Genomic DNA, 19,380 nt, shown 5'->3' with positions numbered 1-19,380 from the left:
AGGGGAAAAAGAACAGTAAAAAGTGCACAGCAGAGAACAAAAGAAAACTTACAAGGAAGGAAAGAAATGATGCACAGCTCTCAACACAAGCTGTAGTATTATGCAGGCTTTCTTGAAATGGAAATTTATTGCAATATATTTTGAATCCTCTCTGAGTTCTGTTGTGCACATCACATGCTTTTCTTACTTTTCTTTTTTTGTATTTAAGTTTCAATAATTTAAAAAATGTCACTAGATTGTAAACTCCAGGAGGACAGGGATCACATCTTAATCAACTTTGTACCTCCCCTGCCTCCTGGTGCAGAGCTTTGCATATAGTTGGCACTTGATCAATGGCAACACTATTTTCATTCCTGACCTTAGGGTTGTTGATTATCTAAAGTAAAGTATCCTAATTTGATTTTAGCCCCACAACCCTCTACTTTTACATTTAGCCTTAAGACTGCAATCTGTCCTAAGGATAGTCTTTTAAGACTCTTTCACATGATGGACAGATAGCTATGGTTATGTCAACCTAAATGTATAAAATTATTTTAATTTAATTATAATTAATTAAAATTTAATTAATAAAATTGTGGAGGCATGAGGCATCAGCCAGGTAACTCCCATCTCACGTATCTGCTGTCACTAATGACAGCATATATTCAAAACTTCTCATGGCATTTTCAGTTGTAAGTTTCCACATAGATATACCATTGCTTAATACGCCACCAGTATTTTAGACTATTGACTTAGGTTTCTCGAAGAGGCATATTTTGACTCCTTGTATTCAAAACACTGTCAAGTGCAAATATAGCCAAGGTACTTTTAAAGGAAGCATGAAAGAACCTGCTTCTTTTTCCTTCAAAACAGAACTATAACAAAACCTTACTTTCCATTTTCTTTGAGCCATGTATTTCCGTAGCAGTATCTGTGACTTGAGCCGAACTTTAGACTTTGTGGCTTTGGTTGGCAGATTATTCACCCACTCGTGTTTCAGACACTGTGAAGCACTCATTCTACAGCTGGGAAACCAAACAGCAGGTGAAATTAAACAATTGGTTGTGCCCTCTTGGGTTGTACAGAGATCTGGGGTACTACAGAGATCAAAAGCTAATGGAGGGGCAGCTAGGTGGCACAGTGAATAGAGCTCTGGCCTTAGAGTCAGGAGGACCTGAGTTAAAATCCAGCCTCAGATACTTAATACTTACTAGCTGTGTGGCAAGTCACTTAACCCTGATCACCTCACCAAAAAAAAAGCTGGTGGAACCTGATCCTTTATGTAGGTGGCTTTTTGGTCACTTGGCTATGTTATAGTGAAGATTCCTTGTGTATAGATTGGACTTCCAACTCAAATTCTGTGATTGGTGGGTACCAATAAAGGAAGTCACTTTGATCAAATCTCCCCCTAAAAATTCCCATGACAACCAGCTAGACAAAAGTTTGCTAACCCAAGGTAATTTGAAGGGCACAGATAACCTGTAGCATCAAGGGGATGAGGTTTGGGGAAGCAATGCCTACTCTGGAGAAGAAAAATAACCAAATGTATGTGAATCAAAAGAGCTGAGCTTTTCTATAAGAGTTAATATAAACTTGATTATTTGAATTTGACATATTTCTCACAGGTAACATTTTTTTCATAGTCAAAAAGTAATAACTAGCAGGCATTTAGCACTTTAAGGTTTACAAAATACTTGACATACCTTATCTCATTTGTCCCTCAGTGCAACCCTGGGAGAGCTACCAATAACCTCTTTACAAATGAGGAAACTGGGGCAGCTAGGTGGCGCAGTGGATAGAGTACCGGCCCTGAAGTCAGGAGTACCTGAGTTCAAATCCGGCCTCAGACACATAACACTCACTAACTGTGTGACTCTGGGCAAGTCACTTAACCCCAATTGCCTCACTAAAAAAAAAAAAACAAATGAGGAAACTGAGACTTAGATCAAGTGACTTGCACAGGGTCACACAGTCAAAAGGTATCTGGAGTAGGATTTGAACTCAGGTTTTCCTCATACCAGGTCTAGCATTTTATTCACCATACCATCCCAGCTGCCTAAAACCAGCCTGATAATGGAGCTAGAAAAGGGTCAGAAACAAGGCTTTAGATCTTCCCTCCCCTGAATAGTAAATATTTTTAATTCTTACCTTTTCTTTCTCATTTTATAGGGATGGGAAATGGACCTGAGATTTCACTGCCATAAGGAACTCTCAGGTAAAGGGACTCCCTCTACCTATGCAGACTAAGATTCTCTACAACTTAAAATCCTAGTTGCCTGGAGTTGGGAGATTCAAAGACTTGCCCAGAGTCACACAGCACATATGTACCAGAGGTCTTTTTGGCTTTGAGGCCAACTCTCAGTAATTATTTTGCTATGTTGCCTTTCATTTTATACTCACAGTGGAGCTTGTATCATTCATTTGACATAGCTTTCTATTGCCTTTAAGTACAAAAATAAAAATAAGGTGGGGGGGTGGGGGAGGGAATCTGCCCTTCCTCACCAAGGAATAAAGTTTTCCTCCTTTCTTGCTTTTATTCTAATTATGGCAAGTCAGTGTTTCTCAACCTCCTTCCTGGCAATACCCTTGCATGTGTAAGTACTTAGAAATAACAACCATTTGCAAATATTCCTCCTGCCCAGGCATTTACATAGATCTTAAGTTATCAGTCTCATGCATTTAGAAAATATTTTCATTCTGTGAAGGCATTGTTTCTGGATTCTTTCTCTTGTCCTTTTTGCCAATCTCCTCTTTGCTTTCAAGTGTGGACTAAGAAACCAGAAGGGAAACTTAACTATCCTGTAGGAAGATGAGATCTTTTAAAGTTAAAAAAAAATATGCTTCAATCTCTATTCAAACACCATCAGTTCTTTCTCTTGGGATGGATAGCATTTTCATCATAAGTCCTTCAAGTTGTCCTGAATCATTTTATTACAAAGAATAGCTAAATCATTCACAGCTGATAATCTTACAATATTGCTGTTCCTTAGTACACAGTACATTTCACTTTGCATCAGCTCATACAAGTATTTCCAGGTTTTTCTGAGAGCATCCGTTCTTGCTCATCATTTCTTATAGAAAAATAGTATTCTATCATAATCATATGCCACAATCTGTTCAGTCATTCCCCATTTGATGGGCATCCTCTCAATTAGCAAGTCTTTGCCCCAGAAAAGAGCTACTATAAATAGTTTTGTACATTTGGTCCTTTTCCTTTTTTTATCTCTTTTGGGATGCAGACCTAGTAGTGGTATTGCTAGGTCAAAGGGTTTTGTAGTCCTTTGACCATAGTTCTAAATTTATCTACAGAATGGTTGAATCAGTTTACAAGTCCACCAACAATGCAATGTCTCATTTTTCCCATATCCCCTCCACCATTAGCTATTTTCCTTTTGTGTCCTATTGGCCAGTGTAATAGGTATGAGGTAATACCTCAGAATTCTTTTAATTTGCATTTTTCCAATCAATAGTGAGTTAGAGCATTTTTGTCATATGGCTATAGATAGCTTCAGTTATTTCATCCGAAAACTAATGAACCCCATTCTTAACCACAGTGTCCTGAGCCAGGGGTTCTCCCAAATTGATGAGGTCATGATTGCTCCCAATAATACATACCTCTTCTCTTTAACCAGGAGCCTAGAAATGAAATCTTTGGCCTCTTCCGACAGCTCTTCAAACGCATCTGCATCAAAATCCCAGCTACAGTTCACAATGTAATTCATTGTCTCTGCATCTGTTTCCCCCAGAAATGGAGACAAGCCACTGAGCCTGGAAAGGAAACAGATGCCCACCAACAAATGGAAAAGCACACTGTGATGGAAGAAGCAAATAATAAGCTTCAAATGGGAATAAAAGAGGGTGAAAGGAAACATCTCTGTAGGTCAGAAGGTTGTGAACCCTGATGGAGATCGGAAGAATAGCTGCAGAAGCAGTGCAGCATGCTTTGGAACAATCTTATACTGTTCTTTCTCCCCCTTTCTATCTCCCACCACAATTCATTTGGGCCGAAACCTCAGATCGTCAATCTTCTACACTTTGATTCAATAAAAATATCTTGAGATATCTGTGAAGCAATCACACCCAGTGTAAAACACTACCCTGCCTCTTCACAGAAGCCCTGGTACCCAGAAGCCTGATGAACTTAGTATTCATCATCTCTGGGCATAGATGGTAGGATGCTAGAGAGAGAAATAGGAAATTGATCCAAGCTGCCAAAGTTCCTTTCCAGGCCCAAGTTCTACCCAGGTCCCCTCCTTCTACACACACAGTGTCTGGAAAGGGCCAAAGGGCCCAAGCTATGACAAAATGATAAACAGCCTTCCTGAAATTGAGAGCCAAGAACTTCTCCAAACTAGAGCAGGAGGTCCATGGTCACAGGAAGCTGAGGATATTTAGTCAGACACTTAAATCTCCTACCAACTACATCATAGAGCTACTTCCTCTTCCCAGTGTGAAAAAAAAAATCAAGGGGGTTAGACAGGCAAGCAGCAAGCATAGGCAAACCCAGCACAAATCTCATCACTGCTATACTATCGCCTGGCCAGCCTGAGTTACTTACAGCATGTATGTGATGACACCCACACTCCACATGTCAGTGGGAAAGGAGACAAAATCATAGTTCACCACTTCAGGGGCCAGGAATTCTGGAGTGCCAAAGTTCACTTTCAGCTTCTCCCGGGGTTTGTACCTGTAGCCAGAGTCCAGGAGAACATCAGAGCTCTGAGAAAGGGGTTGGTAGGTAAAAAGATGAAAGGGTGCTAAAGGTAAAAATGACTCTAGGACGTATCTCTGGATTGAGGCCATTACTAGACTTCTCTGGCAACCACACTGGCTTGAGATGGCTGTGTGGACCCTTTGTAACATGGAGGAGATGAGACAGTCTCCCTCCCACACCCCCTTATCCACTTGGTCATGCACTGGGAATACAGAGCCAGGGACACTATGGGAGAGACACAAAGGAAATGGAGGGAGAGTGCTCTAGATGGGGAGACAGAAGAGATGCCACTTGCAAATAAGCAGGAAATCATTAAGGTGAAAACTCTTGAAAATAAAATTTTATTGGCATTTGTTTTGTTTTTATATCAGCTACATTTCCTAGTATATCCCATTCTCTCCCTCTCTAGAAAGCCATCTCCTATGACAAAAAAAATAAAAAATAAAAACCAACACACTGAAAAAGTCTGACATTGTATGTAGCACCCCACATCTGCAGTACCTCACCTCTGTAAAAAAGGAGGGGAGCACATTCTCATAGATGTTCTTTGGGGCCAATCTTGGTCATTATCATTTCATAGCATTCAGTTTTTATTTTTGATGTTATTCCTCCAATTGGTTAAAACTGTTTAAAGTGTTGAGGTGCACTGGAGTGCTTTGGGGTTGGTGCTATCATTTAGGGAAGACTTATTGGAGGAGATCAACCTAAAATTGGAGGACCTGGATTAGATTCCTGGCTCTTTCCTTCACCACTACCTGTGTGATGTGGGGTAAATAAGTGATTCAGCTTCTCTGCCTGACTCCCTCCTCGCTCTGCATTTTCTTGTTGAAAGCTAACATCCAAGACCCAGAGTTAAGCACTCTCTGGTTGGGCAGAATCTCATAAGCTCTGAGGACTAGGACTTTCTTTTTTTTCCTTAATAGTATTTTTTTCCAATTATATGTACAGATAGTTTGCAACATTCAGTTTTATAAGATTTTGAGTTCCAAGTTTTTGTCTCCCTCCCTTTTTTCCCCCTCCACAAGATGGCATGGAATCTGATATAGGCTATACATGTACAATCACACTGAACATAAAGACTTTTTCTAATAATGCCAGGTTTACACATATCTATCTGTAATTGGAGGGGGGTGGGGCATACAAGGAAGAGACCACTGCTCAGGCCTGCCTCTTGAGTAAACAAGACTCAGCAGTTAAGGAGACAGATGCAAGAGGGAAAGAATGCTTTCCAGAACCCACAGAGATAGGCCCGGCTTTCAGGCCCTGGAATCTGGTTGCCTAGGTTACCCGCCCAGGCTGGTACTTCCCACTCCAATGCTGGGTGAGCATTTCTCAGAACCCACTGCCTCCTCACCAATGTTGTTGTTGTTCAGTTGTTTCATTTGTATTTGACTCTTCGTGACCCCATTTGGGGTTTTCTTGGCAATGATACTGGAATGGTTTGCCATTTCCTTCTCCAACTCATTTTATAGATGAGGAAACTGAGGCAAACAGGGTTAAGTGATTTGCCCAGGGTCACACAGCTAGGAAGTATCTGAGGCTAGATTAGAATGCAATAGCTACATGGAAATATGCTCTGGAGAGGCAGCTCGCCCTATCCTCCATTTACTGTGCTAGGATTTAATATTCATACATGAAATGGATTTTCTTTAGATTCTTATTTTTACTAAGAAGCCATCTATAAGAATTCCAATGATAATTTAAGACATTTTGGTAATTACTCTGCCATATCCCTCTCCTTATGCTGTTCAACCACTCCCAGAGTCCCCAGGTGGACCAACAAAGGCTCAAATGAAATAGACTTGGACTGAGGGATTCAGGTTTTCTCTTAAAAGGAAGGCTGTCAGACGGCTCAGTGGATAGCAACGGCAGGCCCTGATGTCACACATTCAGCGGTCTTTGGAAGTCCTTTACTTGATACAAAGCGGTGTAGTGTGGTACAGGATAGACCGCTGTTCTGGAGTCGAGAAGATCTGAGTTCAAATCTGGCCTCAGACACTAGCTGTGTAACCCTGGGTAAATCACTTAACTCCTATTTGTCTCAGTTTCTCATCTGTACAATAGGGACACACTGGAGAAGGAAATGGCAAACCACTCCAGTATCTTGGCCAAGAAAATGCCAAATGGGGTCACAAAGAGTCTGAAATGACTGAACAGTGACAACAATACTTGCTACAAAAGAGGGACTATAAGCATGAGGATGAAAGCTAGCATGTTAGTTGCTTTTGTCAAGCAGTTTTTTAATATTTTGTTGCAAGGGATGGCTTGCTAGATTGGGGAGGGGAGAAGGGTATTTTAGGAAATGAAGGTGATGCAAAAACTAAAGATAGCAATCATTTTAATAGAATAAAAAGAGGTCCTTAGCTGTCTAGTACATCTTGAATGTAGCTCTGCCTAAAATCAAGAAGACAGACTAGAATAACTCCCATGTGAAATATAGGGCCTGCAGCAGCAGCAACACTCCAGCACACCGGCCCTGAAATCAGGAGGACCTGAGTTCAAATCCGGCCTCAGACACATAACACTTACTAGCTATGTGACCCTGGGCATGTCACTTAGCCCCATTGCTCAGCCAAAAATTAAATAAATAAATTAAATTAAAAAAATATAGTTGGGAACCATTTAACAAAATAAATAAAAACATAATAGAGCATATATCATGATTTTCTAAGTCAAAGTGCTGCTCACTGGGATCCATATGTATAGTTTGGTGGCCCCCATTTCCATTTGAATTTGACACCACTGGGCTAGAAGACCTTTTGAGGTCTTCTGGGACTCTGGGCTTCAAAGAATCTGGGGTTAAACTGAAGGAACAAAAGTCGGCTTCCTACAAAGATCTCCCATGCTACGTGATGCCAGGAGCAAAGTAAGTATTTGACCCTGATCTGACAGGATATAGAATGCTGAGTCTAGGGAACAGCCAGTTTAACTGTAGAGTTACATGAAGAGGAAGAATGTAAAATGTTTGAAAAAGAGAATCCGAGCCAGGTTGTGAAAGGCCTGTAAATGCTAGGCTGAGATTTCATTATATCCTAGATGCAAGATTTTTGAGCACGGGGCTTCCAGGATCAGACCTGTGCTGTAGGAAGGAATTTTGGCAGCTGTTTAAAAGACAGAGTAGAGAGAAGAGAAACTAGATAAGGAGAAAACCAATTAGGAGCTCCCTGCAATAGTCCAAGTGAAAAAGGAAGACAATCTGGACCAGGGTGGTGAGAGTAGGTAGAAGGAAACAGATGTGAGAAATGCTGCAAATGACTGGATATGGGTGGACAAAGGCAGGGAGGTGGTGAGGGAGAATGGACAAGGGAGGGAGGTGATGAGGGGAGAGGAGAAGAGGATGACACTGAGATTACAAAACTGGGGAACTAGAGGGATGATGGTGCTCTCCAAAAATAGGGAAGTTTTGCAAGTATTATCTGTAATGGGGATGAACCAGAAGTCTTTCCAAAAAGATCAGGGATAAAGCAAGGATGTCCATTATCACCATTACTATCCAATAGTGTATTTGAAATGCTTGTAATAGCAATAACGCAAGAAAAAGAAATCAAAAGAATAAGTACAGACAAAAAGAAAACAAAACTATTACTTTTTGCCGATGATATGATGATTAATTTAGAGAACCCTAGGGAGTCAGCCAAAAAACTGGTTGAAACAACTAACTCACACAAATCATCAGCATTTTTACATATAGACAAAAAAAGTCCAGCAAGAAGAGATAGAAAGAGAAATTCTATTTAAAAAAATTACAGACAGTACAAAATACTTGGGAGTCTATCTACTAAGTCACACATAGGAATTATATGAACACAATTACAAAACACTTCACACAAATAAAAATAGATCCAAATAATTGGAGAAAAATTAATTGCTCATGGGTAGGCTGAGCCAATATAATAGAAAATGACAATACCACCTAAATTAATTTATTTATTTGGTGCCATACCAATGAAAACACCAAGGAATTACTTTATAAAGGTAGAAAAAAATAGCAAAATTCATTTCAAGGAAAAGGTCAAGGATATCAAGGGAATCAATGGGGAAAAAATGGAAAGAAAGAGGTCCTAACATTACTAAATTTCAAACTATACTACAAAGTTGTAATCATCAAAATAATTTGGTACTGGATAAAATAGAGTGGTTGATCAATGGAACAGATTAGGTATGCAAAGCAAGTAAGAACAGTAACTAGTGTTTGATAAACCCAAAGTTCTGAGCTATTGGGGTAAGAATTCACTATTTGACAAAAACTGCTGAGAAAACTGAAAAATAGTCTGGCAGAAAATGGACATAGACCAACATATCACATCACATATCAATATAAGCTCAAAGTAGGTACCTGATTTAGACATAAAAGATGATACATAAGCAAATTAGTAGAGCATGGAAGAAATTACCTGTCAGATCTATGGATAGGGGAAGAGTTCATAACCAAACAGGAAGTAAAGAAGCTCATGGAGGTAAAACGGATAGTTTTGATTACCTAAAATTTAACAATTTTAACAAATTTAACAAATTTAAATAAAACCAATGCAACTAAAACTAGAAGAAAAGCAGGAAACAGGGGGGGTGAGTCTTTGCAGCAAGTTTCTCTGATAAAGGTTTCATTTCTCAAATATATGGGGAACTGAGCCAAATTTATAAGAATAAGAACCATTCCCCAATTGATAAATGGTCAATGGATATGAACAGGAAGTTTTCAGACAAAGAAATCAAAGCTATCTATAGTCATATGAAAAAATGCTCTAAATCACTTTGATTAGAGAAACGTAAATTAAAACAACTCTGAGGTAAAACTTCACACCCATCCATTTGGCTAAGATGACAGATAAGAAAAATGACAAATGTGGAAAGAATGTGAGAAAATAGATACACTAATGCATTGTTGGTGGAACTGTGACCTAGTCCAACAATTCTAGACAGCAATTTGAAATTATACCACAAAAGCTATTAAACTATGCATACCCCTTGACCCAGCAATACCACAACTATACCACAAAGAGATCAAAGAAAAAGGAAAAGGGACCATATGGACAAAAAAATGTATATCAGCTCTTTCTGTGGTAGCAAAGAATTAGAAACTGAAGAGATGGCCACCATTTGGGGAATGGCTGAAAAAGTTACCATATACGAATGTGATAGAATACTATTGTGCTGTAAGAAATAACTAAGGGATTGGTTTTAGAAAATTCTAGAAATACTTATATGAGGTGATATAAAGTGAAGTGAATATAACAATTTACCCAATAACAGCAGTGTTGTAAAGATAATTAACTGTGAAAGACTTAGTAACTGATCAACCCAAAGACCAAAGGACTCTTGGAGAAAAATGCTGTCCACCTCCAGATGGAGAGCAGATTGAAGCATATTTTCCTCTCTCTTTTTCTTGTTCTTTTTTTCTTCCCAGAACATGGCTTATGTGAAAATTGGTTTTGTATGACTTCATATTTGTAATGGCTTCTGTATTTCTTGCCTCTTTAAGGAGTGGGGCAGGAGTGGGAGGAGGGAAAGAATCTAGAACTGAAAGTAAAATAAAACCAAATGGTACAAAAAAAACCCAAGGAAGTCTGAAAAACTAGTGAGTTGGAGGGTAGTCCAGAAAAATGATGAATTGCATTTTTGACATGCTGGATTTGAGATTTCAATCATTAAGAGTGGGACAGGTGAAGATAAGCAGGGAGTATATTATAGGCTTGGGGGGGAAGATGGGGAGTACAGATGAGACCAGAGAACAGAAAAGTCAATAGTACACTTTGACTGAAACATGGAGTGAATTGAGAGGGTGAATCAATCGTAAGAAAAGCCTGGAATAGTTAAGTGGGAGCCAGATTATGGAAGGCCCTAATTTAGGAAATTTGTATTTTATTTTCTTGCAGTGGGGAGTCAATAAAGAATTTTGAGCATAAGAGTGATACAGTAGAAACAATGTTTCAGGAAACTGGTATGTAGCTTTTGTAGATTGGGGGAGGGAAGAAAGAATTATCGTATAAATTGAGTTTATTTTTCAAGCATATGTATCTTATCTCTCCAAACAGCTCACAAATTCTTGAAGTCTGGGACCATGTCTTACGGATCTCTATCCCTCATAATCCCCTGTGCACACTGTAGACTCTTAATATGCTTGAGGAAGAATGAATGAATTAAATTGAACTGCCTCTCCTAGGTTTGCTGTCTTCCATCCCTCTTCCTATAAGGTGATTTGGAAACCCAGTTAAGTACAACTGTAATATAAACAAACTGTGGCAATTATCCTATGCATTTGCATGTGAAAATAGATGTCTGCTACCAAGAGCTTAGTGCTTTTCTCATACATTCTCCAAAATCCTTATGGGAGAGCTGACCAAGTAGTTGTATATGATTGTGATGGAATACTATCGTGCTATAAAAAATGACGAGCAGGATGCTCTCAGAAAAACCTGGAAAGACTTCTACGAACCGATACAAAGTGAAATGAGCAGAACCAGGAGAACACTGTACACAGTAACAGCAATACTATATGATTGTCTGCTGTGAATTACTTAACTATCCTCAGCAATACAATGATCCAAGACTTATGATGAAAGGTGCTATCCATCTCCAGAGAAACAGCTGGTGGAGCCTGAATGCAGATCAAAGGTATTTTTTCTTAACTTTCTTCATTTTTCATGGGGTTTTTTGTCTGTGTTTTCTTTCACAGCGTGACTTACATGGAAATATGTTTTGCATGTCTATACTATGTCAAATTGCTTGCCTTCTCAGTGAGGGGGAATGGGGAAGGTGGAAGGGAATTTGGAACTCAAAATTTGAAAAAAGAATGCTAAAATTGTTTTTACATGTAATTAGGGAAAAAATATTAAATAAATCCTTATGGACTCAACTGATCCTTCCATGAACAACAATTCAATTCAATAAACATGTATTAAACACCTGCTGTGTGCATTATGCTGGATACCAAGGATACAAACACTGAAATGAAACCGCCCTCGCCCTCAAGGAGTTTCCTTACTTACATTCCATATGATATAAGTGATAGATGCAATAAATAAGTAAATTGCAAAATGTAGATAAGTAAATTTTAAAAAATACAGATATACATATGTACAAGATGAATTCAAACGTATCTAGAGGAAAACTAACATGGAAAGAAGGAAAGAAATAAGCATTTTTGAAGAGCAATCCAGTGGGGAAGAAGGGAAAGGAAAGGGTACAGCCTGTACAAATGCACAGAAGATGGAATATTGTGGATGGGAAACCACCACTAGGTCAATTTGGCTAGAACCTAGGGGTAGGAAGAGGAGTAATAGGTGAAAACAGTCTGGAAATATGGGTAGGAGCCAGATAAGACCAAACTTTATCCAAAAAATTTGTTATTCAGCGGCTCTGACTGCCAAGTTAAAGACTTCCTTCCCCTGTGGTCATTCCCCTCTCCCTCTTGTTGGACCACCCCAGCCCCAACCACCTTGAGTTCCAAGGCTGTGATGCATTCCCATTCCATTGTGCCTTCGGGAGCCATGTTTAATTTTTAAGCTTCCTTTCATCCTGGATTTCTTTCTATCTTCTGGCCCTTACTACATCCCTGGCCTCCATCTTCTGCCTGTTTACCCAGCAGGAGCAAACATACTGATACCACCTTCAAGGCCACATCCAAAATCTCCCTCAGCCACTATTACTCATCAACTTTTGTTCTTTTAAGATTCACTCCATTTGTCTGTACCACTTCTAACTGTGATACTTTCAGGATTTTGAACTCTGAAATTCTTCTCTGTTCATTACCTTTTATCCTTCCACCTCTACCTCTGCCTTATTCCTTTTAAAAGTATTCTTCATCCTTGCAAAGAGTTGCAGGTTTTTCTGAATTTAATCGAGGCTAAGCATGGTGGCACAAGCGTGTAATCCCTGCTACAGCTGGGATATGGCTAAGTTGCAGTGGGCTCTGCTAACTGGGTTTCAGAACTAAGAAAGGTATTAATACGATGAGTCACCTGGGAGTGGGGAACCCACCCCCAAAGGAGGTATCCAGAACAAGTCAAAGCTCCTTGGTCAATCACTAGTAGGATGGAGCTTGTCACTAACCCCTACTTCTAGCCTGCACAAGATAGTAAGACCTAGTCTTTTTTTCTTTTAAATTTGCAATAAACTAAAATTTCAGAGAAAATTTTTTGTTCTTTGAGGGTTCCCAAAGGTTATAAAACACTACATTTATCATATTTCATGTACTCTTTTGTTTTTATTCTGGTAAATGAAATGTTACAGGGCAGACCTCACCTTTCTAGAAAGTGGCTAATAGATGGTCAGTTAAGAGCAGTTTTGTTTACATAAGGCCAATTTTCTATTCAGGAGACAAAATGTCAGTTTAAGCGATTTCTAAAAGGTGGCCAGGGACAAGAAGATATAGTAAACAAATAAATGTTTTGTTTATGTTCAAGCAGTGTTTATTTCTCCTTTTTTCCTTCAGTCCCAGTACCTCGTCCAGGGCCTTGAACATAATGGGTACTTAATAACAATTGTTGAATTGATTTGATAGGCAAGGTGAAAAGGTCTTACCTTCTGGCCAGCCCAAAGTCGATGATTTTAATTTGGTTTCCCATCTGATTTACACATAGTATGTTCTCTGGCTAGGAAAGACAAAAAAGAGAATTTGACAGATGGCTGTTATTCCAATGGTGAATGAAGCACTCAGTACAGGCTGCACAAAACAGTCTGCTGAACGAATAGATGTGTTAGGGCAGCGGTTTGGGGACCTCACCCTTTTTGCGGTCTGCAAGATCAAAGTTATTTTCATGCTAATCCTAATACATTCTAATTTCTAATACAGTTAATGTCCACAGATAAAGTCAGTGGTGTGCTAATAATCAGCTTTCAGAAAAACTACATGTACTTACAACACACTTTTAACTTTAACCTGCACTATTAACCTTTTCTCCATCACTTTCTTAAGTCTCGACAATCAATAAAACAGTACATCAAGCCGGGTGTGTGGCATTTGCAGATTTCAAAGGTATAAATGCTCACACTGAAAGTTTAACAGTTGGCGCTCCCAAGCTAGTTCAAGCTATCCCCAGCACACCCCAGGATATATAGAGTCCACATAAATGAAATCTCTTTGGAGGGGGTCCTCAATCATTTTTAAGAGTGCAAGTTGCTCAGATGGCCTAACAGGGAGGCCCTGAGTTCCCTGTCATGTCCCCTTACCAGACAGCTGACCTAGGAACTGGAGTCAAGACAACCTTGGACAGGGTCCAGTTTTCCAGATGTGATGTTTCAGCCAGCCAGCCTGGCAGAGAAGCCAGGGTATGTAGGACTCAAGTCCCAGGGGTGGGGTTTAGGATTTGGAACCAAACTGAGCTGTGTGTATATTTGTTTTATAGCTTGCTTTGTACTGTACAAGCCAGCTCCATTGTTATAACTTTGCAAACTTCATTTGCTGATTGCTTGACCTATACTTTTCATATGATTGAATTCCCTGTATACAAGTATTGATGGACAGATAGGTTCGGTATTAGTATTTTTTTTTGTGCATATAAATGACTCTTTATGCCTTCCCCTCAAACAAGAGGGGGTAGGCAGGGGTAGACCCCCCTGCCCTCATGCAGGGAGCAGGAGGTGGGTATACACTAGTCTTATTGCCAGATGACCTGTGGCCATAGAGTAGGAGGGGTGGGTGAGTTGGTAGCCCCTTCCTCCTGGCATTGGCCCCCCTTCACCAAATCATCCCTGTGGAGTCAGAAGCCAGAGGCCGTGTGAGCTGAAGTAAAGATGATTCTCTCCACTCTCTCCAGGGGAAAAGATGTTCTCCCCACTTCCCAGGAGGATAAGCGGCCATCAATGAAGATTGAAATTTCTTCCAGGTGGAATCTTTGCCCCAGGGAAAGATGAGTGATCAGTGGGGACCAAATATTATCTCCAGTAGTCATGTCAACATCAGAGATCCCTTGATGTGTTGGAGCAGTCAGGTACAGGAGCAACACCTTGTCTAGGTGGAATCTCCACTGGTTCAAGGAAGATGCTCAGCAAGGGCTGGACCACATCTCCAGTTTGGTAAAAGTACAAGAGAGAACTTTTAATGTGAGAACTCTGTCATCACCAGAATGATACCACCTAGTATAAATGTTCATATTGTTCTTTGGCATTCAAATCAACCTAGACCAGGAGTAGGGAACTTGAGGCCTCCAGGCCACATGTGACCCTCTAGCTCCTCAAGTGTTGCCCTTTGACTGAAGCCAGACTTCACAGAACAATCCTCTTAATAAAAGGATTTGTTCTGTTAAATTTGGACTCAGTTAAGAGGCTGCACCCGAGGACCTAAAAGGCCACAGGTTCCCCACCCCTGACACAGACCTTTTGCTTATAGGAACTGGGCTAAGCTGTTTATATATTTGCTTTATACTTTGGAGTAAATATTTCTTTGCCAAAGGAGTGGAGGAAGAATTAAAAGTGTCCTGACACCATATAGTGAGAATTGTCGTTTTACAGGAAGACCGAAGGCAAAGGGAGAAGGGTACAGCAGAGGATGTGATGGATAGATAGTGTCATGGAAGCAACAAACATGAGCTTGGACAGACTTCAGGAGACAGTGGGATAGACGGGCCTGACATGCTGTGGTCCATGGGGTCACCAATCCAATATGACTAAAAGACTGACACAAGGCAAACTACAACTTGCAGTTAGGTGGCACAGTGGATAGAGTGCTGGGCCTGGAGTCAGGAAGACTTATCTTCCTGAGTTCAAATCTGGCCTCAGACACTTACGAGCTATGTGACCCTGGACAAGTCACTTAACCCTGTTTGCCTCAATTTCCTCATCTGTTAAATGAGCTGGAGAAGGAAATGACAAACCACTCTAGTATCTTTGCCAAAAAAACCAAATGGGGTCATGGGGAGTGGGACACAACTGAACAACAACCCCAAAAAAACCTACTAAGCTGCTTGTTTTTCTTATATTCCACCTCCTTTTATTAGGCCCTTAAGATAAGAATGGTTTTTACACTTTAAAATAAATTTATTTTAAAATGTAAAAAATTATTCTTAACTGGAGTTGTACAAAAACAAATGGTCTGGATTTGGCTCTAGGGCCATCATTTGTTGACTCCTAATTTTTTTTTTTTGAGGTGGATCAATAGAGAAACCTTTTCTCTCCTTTTTATTTTTATTTTTTAAATTAATTTAATTAATTTTTAAAATTAATTTATTTTGAATTATCAACAATCACTTCCATAAGCTTTTGAGTTTTAAATTTTTCTCCCCCTCACTCCCCGCCTCCCTCCCCAAGACAGCACACAATTTGATATAGGCTATACATATACATTCCTATTAAACATATTTTCACATTAATGATATTATAAGAAAGAATTAGAACCAATAGGAGGAACCACCAGAAAGAGGAAACAAAACACAACAGAAGAAAAAAAATAGCAAATAGTATGCTTTGATATGCATTTTAACTCCATAATGTTTCTTCTTTGTGGATAGCATTTTCATCATGAGGCCTTTGGAGACGTCTTAGATCCTTGTATTGCTGTGACTCCTATATTAAAGGATTGTACAAACCAAAATTCTGAACAGAAGCAAACTTCTCGCAACCTGCATTGAATGAAGTGGCTTCTAAGCCACTTCTAGCCAGTCTGGCCCTCTCCCAGAGGGCAGCTAGGTGCATAAAGCACTGGGCCCGGAGTCAGAAAGTGTTCATTCATTTCAATAATGTTGCCAACTTTCCATGACCCCATTTTGGGTCATGGACCTGAGTTCAAATAGGGCCTCAAACACTTATTAGCTGTGTGAACCCAGGCAGATCACTTAACTTTTGTCTGTCTCAGTTTCCTCAACTATAAAATGGGCATAATAATTAGCACCTACCTTTCAAGGTTGTTGTGAGGATCAAATGAAATAATATTTATATAGTGCTTAACACATAGGAGGAACTAAATAAATGCTTATTCCCTTCCCTTCCCCTTTTCTGCTCGGAAGATAATGTAATGTTTTCTGGGAAACGAACTATGAAGACACAGATATCTCTGGAATGTGAAGAATCTGAAATCAGAATTCCTCAGGTAGGACCAGAAGGGCTAGGAATGAGGCAAGGGTTGGACTAAAACCTTTATTTTTTAATCATCTTGGCATGTTTAGCACATTAGCATGAAAAGCCCTCTCTCTTTAGGAGAGTAACATCAGCTATATCTCTCAGGAGTAGAGCCAGCTCCCTACCACATTCCTTGCAGAGGTGTTCTGAACAGTAAATAAAACAGGGCTGTAGCCATTTCTGGGATACACTTACCAACCGCCCCAGCAGCCTACTATTTAGTGACAAGGGCCAATACTGGAGCCCAGGTTAAGAACAACACCCTTTTCTCCCTGCATGGCCTTGGTCATCTTTGTTGTTGTTATTGTTCAGTTGTGTCCGACTCTGAGACGCTGGAGTGGTTTGCCATTTCCTTCTCCAGCTCATTTTACAGGTGAGGAAACTGAGGGAAACAGGGTTAAGTGACTTGCCCAGGGTCACACCCCTACTAAGTGTCTGAGGTCAGATTTGAACTCAGGCCTTCCTGATTCCAGGCCTGGAACTCTATCCACCTTCTTGGTAATACCTGAATTATGAATTGACACCTGTCAGAAGAGAGAGCATAACAACTTCTCCTTTCCCCCTCCTCAATTCACTTATAGCTAAAACAAATAGGAAAGTGGATCAGACTGGATCATGTCTTGTGTTGTTAACGGGGCTGACCTTCCCTGGCTCAGTCAGTACCTTTCCAGGAACAGACCTGTACCGGCCTTCAGGTCTGGCATTTAGCTAAGAACGCAGATGTGCTGTTGCCTCTGACCCTTGGCAGCTGTGTGGCAGGAAAGAAGGTAATGACATGGAATTTGATGAGATTGGAAGTAGAATCACAGATTTTGAGTTGGAAAGAACCTCAACGGCCTTCTTGTCCAACCCCCTTCTTTTACAGATGAGGAAACTGAAGCCCAGAGAGAATAAGTGATTTGTCCAAAGTACACAGGCAATAATAGCTCTTAGTTGTTCCTGAGTAATTGGCTCAGCTTAAAGACACTGGTTTTCCTGAGGATTCATTCTTTGGGTTTCTCCTGGTGGGCACAGTGGCGATCAGCAGCTCTGTTCCTTCCCTTTCTGGGGAGCAAAAGCACAGTGTTCCCTCTCTCCTTCCCTCCACTGCTTTCTCTTTCGCTCCCTTCTTCCCTCCAGAACAGGTCATCTGATTCTCTCTTACTTTTAGGAATGCTTGAGCATACCTAGTTCTTTTTTTTTCTTTTTTTTTTTTACATAAATTTATTTATTTTTATTTTTCAATATTCACTTCGAGAGTACCTAGTTCTTGAGGGTTACTGTTAAGAATTACATTCTCAGGGGCAGCTAGGTGGCACAGTGGATAGAGCACCAGCCCTGGAGTCAGGAAAACCTGAGTTCAAATCCAACCTAAGACACTTGACACTCACTAGCTGTGTGACCCTGGGCAAGTCACTTAACTCTAATTACCTCAAGGGGAAAAAAAAGAATTACATTCTCAGTTTACAGAAGTTATTGTAAAAGAATTTATATGCTTGTTCTGGGCTAGGAGTTTCCCCCTAGGTCTATGCATGTGCTAGTCCTCATAAACAACTCTCTCTCTCCCTCAATCAAGCAAAATTGATTTTTTAAAAAATTTAATGGGGCTCGACCAGCCAAGTGAACTATGGTCTACAACCTAAAAGATCCAAAGCTACTGGTGGTGTGGGGGTTAGGTGGACTCCTAAATCCTTCCCCAGAGGGAAGATAATGACATGAAATCTGACTAGAATGGAAATAGGAAACAAGGCAGCTGAGTGGCACAGTGGACAAAGCTCTGGACCTGAAGTCAGGAAAACCTAAGTTCAAATCCAGCCACAGACGCTTCATTAGCTGGGTGACTCCAGGCAAGTCATTTAACCATCTGTAAAATGGGGATACTAATAGTACCTACCTTCCAGGGTTGTTGTGAGGATCAAATGAGATAATTATAAAGTGCTTAGCACATAGTAAGCGCCATACAAATGTTAGCTATCATTATTTACTATGCTGATTAATAAGTTTTCCTAATTCAGTGCTATACTTGGAGTCTGGAAGACCTGAGCTCGAATCCCTCAGGGATTTATATTTGTTGTTGTTGTTAACTTATATTTATATATTTTTATGGGCAGCTTGATGATGCAGTAGATAGACTGCAGGGCCTGGAATCTGGAAGATTCATCTTTGTGAGTTCAAATCCGGCCCCAGAAACTTATTGGCTGGGTAATCCTGGGCAAATCACCTAACCCTGTATGCCTCAATTCCTCATCTGTAAAATGAGATGGAGAAGGAAATGGCAAACCACTCTAATATCTTTGCCAAGAAAACCCCAAATGGGGTCACAAAGAGTTGGACACAACTTAGTGACAACAACAACATATACATAGGTCTGTGTGACCTTGGGCAAGTCATTTAACCACTTCCAGTCACAGTTTCCTCATCTATGAAATGAAGATAATAACAGCACCTACTTTAAGGGTTTTCACAAGAATCAAATGAGATAATATATGTAAAGTGCTTTGCAAACCTGAAAGAGCTATACAAATGCTAATTGTTATTATTATTATTATTAGTTTATTTGGCTCATAGAAAAAACTAATACAATCTGAGTCAAGATCTTGAGACTTCATTCTTTCTAAGAGAGAGGTACCTTGGCTGCTCCAGAGGGAAGGATATAG

General features: G+C 40.0%; 1 protein-coding gene across 6 annotated transcripts in view; it reads right to left on the bottom strand.

Moving 5' to 3' along the window:
* MYLK3 (myosin light chain kinase 3) overlaps positions 1-19,380 on the bottom strand; it is an 86,582-nt gene that overhangs the window by 3,002 nt on the left and 64,200 nt on the right. For all 6 annotated transcript variants that reach the window (XM_020985095.2, XM_020985094.2, XM_020985093.1 and 3 more), the window contains exons 9-12: positions 13,214-13,284; positions 4,538-4,666; positions 3,595-3,747; positions 872-1,004 (exon numbers count right to left, since the gene is read on the bottom strand). In XM_020985095.2, coding sequence (XP_020840754.1) covers positions 872-1,004; positions 3,595-3,747; positions 4,538-4,666; positions 13,214-13,284 — 486 coding nt within the window. The remainder of the gene's footprint in view (positions 1-871; positions 1,005-3,594; positions 3,748-4,537; positions 4,667-13,213; positions 13,285-19,380) is intronic.

Source organism: Phascolarctos cinereus, unplaced genomic scaffold, assembly GCF_003287225.1.
Source record: "Phascolarctos cinereus isolate Bilbo 61053 unplaced genomic scaffold, phaCin_HiC Scaffold_2;HRSCAF=192, whole genome shotgun sequence".
NCBI classification, from domain to species: Eukaryota; Metazoa; Chordata; class Mammalia; order Diprotodontia; family Phascolarctidae; genus Phascolarctos; species Phascolarctos cinereus.
This window is presented reverse-complemented; position numbering and strand designations above follow the sequence as displayed.